Source organism: Limulus polyphemus, unplaced genomic scaffold (assembly GCF_000517525.1).
Source record: "Limulus polyphemus unplaced genomic scaffold, Limulus_polyphemus-2.1.2 Scaffold59, whole genome shotgun sequence".
In the NCBI taxonomy this organism is placed as follows: Eukaryota; Metazoa; Arthropoda; class Merostomata; order Xiphosura; family Limulidae; genus Limulus; species Limulus polyphemus.
Genome location: NW_013665669.1, coordinates 938,916 through 945,996, shown reverse-complemented (window position 1 = coordinate 945,996; position 7,081 = coordinate 938,916). Strand labels below are relative to the sequence as shown.

At 33.4% G+C, this 7,081-nt stretch overlaps 1 protein-coding gene across 2 annotated transcripts in view; it reads right to left on the bottom strand.

Moving 5' to 3' along the window:
• Positions 1-6,375: 6,375 nt before the first annotated feature.
• LOC106464332 (neuroligin-4, X-linked-like) overlaps positions 6,376-7,081 on the bottom strand; it is a 153,780-nt gene continuing 153,074 nt past the window's right edge. The window contains exon 8 of one of the 2 annotated variants that reach the window (XM_022392567.1): positions 6,376-6,986. In XM_022392567.1, coding sequence (XP_022248275.1) covers positions 6,950-6,986 — 37 coding nt within the window. In that variant the 3' untranslated portion in view covers positions 6,376-6,949. The remainder of the gene's footprint in view (positions 6,987-7,081) is intronic. The other variant, XM_013924465.2, reaches the window with a different exon arrangement.

Here is a 7,081-nt window from a genome sequence, read left to right as displayed (position 1 = left end):
GGCTAGCGCAAATAGCCCTCGTGTAGCTTTGCGCAAAATTCGAAACAAACAAACAAATCTAGCATTTAAAAAATATATATGATGTGTAAGAACTAAGTAAGATGAAATGTTTAGGAGTTTAAACTGATGGTTGACAACCCAGTAAGTGTTAACGTTTCAGAGGTTAAAATAACTGCATTAGTAAGACTGGACGTAGAAAATAATACATTAGGTCTTTGTAAATTTGGATGTTTTAGAGTTGGATTGGTGGCTTAAATTTTAGTACAAATGAATATTTAATGTTTGCAGATTGTATTGATGGTTTTAAACGTTAACAGTATTGGACGTTTAGGCTGAGAGGAACCATTTTATCATGATCAGTTATCCGTTCTATCTTTGAGAGTATGCAATAAAATAAATTGATAATTAAGAGAGGCCCAGGTTGTAACCTTAAATTGCACCCCAGTAAGTCTACAGTTGAGCGATTCTAAAAATTGGGTTTCTATATCCATGGTGGGCAGGACACAGATAGCCCATTGTGTTGATTTGCGTTTAACAGCAATCAAACTAAGTAGCCTGCAGTTCTAAATAAATTCAATTCTTAATATACTTGGCTTTGTTTGTCGCGATATAGCGACAGTAATTCGTTTTGATACAGAACGCTGTTAAATTTATGCAAAGAAACACGATAAGATCTAATTTATTTAAAATCAACTATGGTGACATTTAATAGAGATAAAAGAGGTGGAAAAAATCATGTATCGTTGAAAACTTATGATAAAAATTACTTGTTTTTTTAATAACAAACCCACATGTGACTATCTGCTCTGTCCACTGCGGGAATCGAACCCCGGATTTTAACATAGTAAGCTCGTAAGCTTACCGCTGTCCTACTTGAGTATATTTTGGATTATGTAAACTTATGTCAAACTTAAGTACAAGAATATATTTTTTTGTCTTTGCATGTTGGAGTATTCTTTTTTTTTGGGGGGGGGGGAAGTGCCAAGCCATCATAAGTTTAAGTTTTGTTGCAATGTTTATTTGTGAATGACTTTAAATTTTTGATCGTCTAGTAAATTTAAAAGTGATGTTATAATATAATGTAAGTTAATGCACAGATCTCTTCCCTTTTACTGTCTAAGACAGTTTTAATTCTTTTAAGGAAGAGTTACCCAAAGTGTGTATCGTAACTCCAGTGTGGTCGCGGAAGGTTTGAATTGGGATTGCAAACACTCTGGAAAATATTTTTTTCTCTAAAATATACACAGAAAGATAGCAATGTTTTAGAGCTTATTATACTTTACCTAATAAGAATAAAAGGAATGAATTATCGCAATTCCTTATAAAGCGTCATATTTTAAAACCTCTGCAAATCAGGATCTTTTTTATTAAAGTAACAGAAGATAAAGGAGCTTAAACGATTGTAGGGTGTGGAAACACAACTACGACTAATAAATCTACAACTACGCTTGGGGAAAGTGCGCTCACCAAAACACATCTTTCAGCCAACGTAATGGAATTTCTATAATTCAATACTTGTATTGTTGCGTTGTTGTATTCTCATCCATTTTGCTAATGAAAAAAATAATAAAGTATTATTATCAATATTTTAAATGTAGATTCCTGATGAAAGAGGTAATTCTGGGCAAAGGGTCACCATATGAAAAAGTATGAGAACCCATATGATTTAAGATATTTTAGCTCAATTCTAGAAAGTCTGCGGTCATTGATCATTTCGTGTAAGTCTTACAGTTAGTTTTTCTGGTATTAAGCAAAATCTCCACACTGGGATATATGTGTTGTCATCTCCCGGTGGGACAGTAGTAAGTATTTCAGCTAATATTTGGGGTTCGATTCCCCGCGGTGAACACAGCAGATAGCTCAATGTGGGTTTGTTATAAAACAAACAAACTATCTATGTTGTCTTCATTACGGGTATCGAAACCTGGTTTTAAGCATTATAAGACTTATATCTGAGCCACTGGGGAGGCATAGTCTTATGAAAAGTTATTAATGTAAAATTAAGTTTGTCATAATAGATAGTTTTATATATTTGTGATGAACTATATTTCTAGCCTTTAGATAAAATTTGATATTTTCGTTTTTTTTTATCCAATCTATCTAGCGGTAAAAATATAAAAAAAGAAGAAAAAATAATTTTCATCAGGCAACGAGCGGCATATTTTACGATTTCTAATAATTTGTGATAAATAGACATCCTCGGTGGGCCAGCGGTAAGTTTACGGACTTACAATGTAAAAATCAAGGGTTTTATTCCTTGTGATGAACGGATTGCAGGTAGTCTATTGTGAAACTTTGCACTAAGAAAAAAACAAAAACAACAAACAAAACAAAGACTTACATTAGTTGTCAATGGAAAAGATGATCAATTTCCTTCGCTTGTAAGCACGGAAATGAATTTTATGACTTCAAGTAACGCGTGAAAACATTTAAGGATGTAAGTGGCAATTACGTTAACACTCACACAAAGAAAAAGATCCATACGTGTTCTTGTAGCTGATCAAGATAATAGTAGCTGGCAAATTAACCAATACTGAGAAAAACCAGGACAGAGAAGGAAGCTGCTGTGAGACCCAGGCTATGGCGTTGGGATTAAGGAAAATAATGATGGTTTTTAAGGGGGGTAGATACACTCAGGAGAACCGAAATGTGTTGCTGTGGCTGATAAGGTAACATATATACTGGGAGAAGAACAAAATGTATTGTTGTGATTAATAAATTAACAACTACCTTGATTATCGTTGGAATTTGTTGTTATGAGTAATAAGATAACAAATAAATTGATTAGAACCGGAATATGTCTTTATGCTGGTAGAGTAACAAATACAGTTTGAAGAACCGGAATGTGTTGTTGTGGTTAATAAGTTAACAAATATGCTGAGTAGAATTGAAATGGGTTATTTTGAACAATAAGATAACAAATACACTGAGGATAACTGGAATGCATTGTTATGGTTAATAAGATAACGGATATAATGGAGAAAACAGGGATGTGTTATTGTCGTGAAGGGATCGATGGGTGATTAGTTAGTTAAAGTAGAATTTGGAGATAAGCTTTAAACCTTTTAAAGGGCTTTATATAATTATACAGTTAATACTTAAACAATGGGAATTCAGGATGTGTTTGAATGTATTATTTGATGTAATTAAAACAATGGATATCTCTATAAAGTTCAACTGTTTGTTTGTTTTGAATTTCGCGCAAAGCTACACGAGGGCTATTTGCGCTAACCGTCCGTAATTTAGCAGTGTAAGACTAGAGGGAAGGCAGCTAGTCATCACCACCCACCGCCAACTGTTGAGCTACTCTTTTACCAATGAATAGTGGGATTGACCTTCACTTTATAACGCCACCACGGCTGAAAGGGCGAGCATGTTCGGTGGGACGGGAATTCGAACTCGCGACCCGCAGATTGCGAGTCGAGCATCCTAATCATCTGGCTATGCCAGGCCGTTTCAATAGCTTTAAACATTCCGACTTTTTAAGTTTATCCGCGTGTTCTTAATATATTCCATACATCTACAAGCTCTTGCTTGTTTTCCTAGGGATTCAAATTTCAGAATAAAATGTCTTAGTTCTTAGTAGTATAAACTGATCACCAAAATAAATACATAATCATAAACGATGAATTATCACAATGTTTACATGATATAAGCTTTATTAAACTCTTCGATGGCATTATGTTTTGATTGTTTGTTGTTGTTGCTTCTTACAAAATATGTCTCTCATTACTGAGTAAGAAATCACTCGACTTTTTTGGTGTGTTCAAACGTACTGATCGTTATCAACTTCAGTTGAACTTCCCCCAATACAAGTTCTATTCTTTCACCAGTTTACCTGACATGCCAATTTTTCATAAGCTACTCGGCAGAATTTAAAAACACTGAGCAAGTGTTACACACGAAAAAGATAATAATTACGCTACTTCACCTACTCTTTCCCGGACCTTTGTCATACGGAATGGAGAAATACCACGCTTATAGATTTTTGTTAGTAAAATATTGAAGTGTCTAGTGAAAGAAAGCTCTAACAGACACTTAGTACGTAGGTTTAAGTTTTGATTAATTATTTCAGTAGCTCTGTGTATGTAATTTGATAAAAACAGAAAGGTGGTGTAATTTCACTGTAATATTACAATACTTATATTTGTCGTTGAGGAATACTTGGGTGTAATATTTCACTTATATTATAAGGATGGATAATATTTAAGATTTATAAGCAATGTTTGTATTTTTTTACCTTGTTTTCGGTATTTTAAAGTTTGTAACTAGCTCACAACCAACCGTTGGATGGTGAATAGTAATTCACTTGACCATTATTCATTTTCTATTGATATTCTGTTTTATAAGGTATGTTTTGCACATGCGAGTTGGAAGTTAATAAAGAAAGGGAATATTTCTAGTGTTTTTTAAGTTATCTTCCTCCAGCTTTATATCTATTGCAACTGTCCTGCAACTAGCATAATTATTTACTTTTTCTCAATCCAGATTTGAGTAATTTACTAGTAGTTATACAATTCTATATAAAGTTTATAAAGTTCAGAAACTGCCACACCAACCAGTTGGAATAAAGTTGACACAACTTAAAAGAGTTCGCGGACTTACAAATCGAAATAGCCATTGAATGCAGCATTATTGCTATTAGTGTTTAAGACATTTTAGTCTTCCTACTCAAACCAAATTCTTGTGGGTAATTCGTCGAAGAAATGGAAGGCCACTAGATCCTGTTACTAGCATACGAATAAGATTGGTGTACACATGATAGAATAGATCGTCACTTTTTTTACAAAGTGAGATATCCGCCCAAAATTAAGCATTCTTCAGTTTATGGGTGCTTTCGAACACGCTTTCAACCAAAACCACATATCTGGCATTTAAGCTATTATTCAGAGTTACGAGCTAACCACTACAACTACTTTGCATAAGGAAATCCATCCGCAGCTGGATATCGTGGATTGCCTTTCTTTCGTAAGTCGTTCAGAACAGTTAGGCTCTCATGGTGCACTAAGCATCGAAATTAGGGTGAAGAACAATAAAAAAAACCATCACGTAAAGCAATAAATCACATTACTAACTGTTTGCTTCAGATGGATGAGTCTGGATTTGACGTCAACTTGGAGAACGTTTTGGATACAAATGTATAATCCCAATTGTAAAATAAGGTAGGATAGCATCATACTGTGAGCATGTTTTATTTATTTTAGGCTTAGTACAATTATAAAATTTAATGGAATTGAATGCTTTACCGTATTATGATACTTTTGGCATTGCCTACATTAATGAAATTGTACGGGGAAGGACTGTATCTCTTTGAGCGTGATAATGTCTTATGTCATGTTACATACGATGCATCCAGCAATAGTTGAGATAAATTCGATCCATAATCTACCTTGAGCAGCTGAAAGCATAACTGTTCTAGTGCGTTCTGAAACGTATCCACCTGAGGAACAGACTCCAAAAATCTCTCCTGCACTTGGAGCTGCTTTGTAAGTGTAGTTGTTATCTATTCTCTACGTTAATAAACGACAAAGGTAAGGAACCCTATAACCAGAGCTCTTTCGAAAGGTATACTTTTCTTCATCAGAGGCAAACTTGGAAGATGTATAACAATGTGCTTGATAAGTTTTAGTAACAAGGTTCAGGATGTAATTAAAGGAAATGTAGACTCATTCCCTCTTAAAATGAAGGCGAAACAAGAAACCTCTCTCCTCAGAGTGTGCTGCCCCAATATTTCTAGGTAATGAAATACAGATTTATTACATTCAAACTTGAATAAACCATTTTTTTAGTACAGATGTTTAGATTTATGACCTTTTTATCATTTTATCTCCAAAGGACAGGCTCATTCAACTCGAGAAGTTAAAAGTTTTTATTCATAATTCCAGCCAGGCAAATCTTTAAGCAAATTTATTCAAACTGATTTTCAGTATTATTATTATTATGTGTTTTTATGACAACCTATAGATTTTTAATATTAATATTTTTATGTTACTGGCCTTTTTCAATTTTCATTTCACTCAGCATATTTCAGAAAACAAGAGTGATAAAATGCTGTTATTTGTAGAAGGAATAATGTTATTTATTGAGAAATTGATGGTCCAGCAGTTATTAAAACGCACGAACGATAATACAGAAATTATATTGTATCGGTAGTTTATGTTTATATTTCAGTTTACTATATTAGAAGCAAAAGTCTTTCGACAATCAAGCATTGGATTAATATCTGTTAAGGTATTTTGCTCTTCTTATTGTGATGCCAACTCAGCTATCAGAAAATGATATTTTTCTCCTAGCGCGAGGTCAAAGGCAACTATTATGCTAATATATTTGAGTTGATTTAGCACAGTTTTGCAAATGAGCTACAAAAAAAAAGAGTACAATAAATTATCTGTTTTATTAAATTTCAAGAAAAAGGTGACTTTGACAAACACAATTATTCGAGCACACAATTCTATCTTTTGTATGATTATATTGAAATGAAAAAGGGAATCAGTATTTTCCTGCTTTTCAGTAAACTATTGAATTACTTTTTGTTTACATTCTTCTTCAAAGCTCTAACAATCTTCATTGTGAGTTAAGATAACAATAACTGGTTTTGAGCAAAAACAAAGTGTTTGCAGTTTAAGTTAGTTGTTTTTAAGACTGAATACGTTATATTTCACCTGTAAACCAAATTTTCAAAACGAACACATAATTGTATCACAGACTTGGTAATAGGTAAAGAAATTGTGTTGCTCCACGAAGAACAGTCGTCATTGTGTATGACAACATTTAATACAACGTTTTGTTGTCGAGGACTTTGAATAGAAACTCCACATTTTAGCGTGATATTTCGGCGAACTGAAGCTGACAAGCTGGTTTAAGTAGCTGACAAGGTAAGAAAGGACTTGCTGTTTAGAAATGTATTTTAAACTGATTTTTAATTAGGATTCTGTCTTTCTTGACACTGTTAAACTGATGTCTCGCCAGGTCTTTCCTGAAAATGACTAAGAAAAATATAAAAGAAGAAACAAATCTTTGCATTACCAGTTTTTTAGAGATTAACATTATGAAAAAAAATATTCATACGTTTATAACGTAA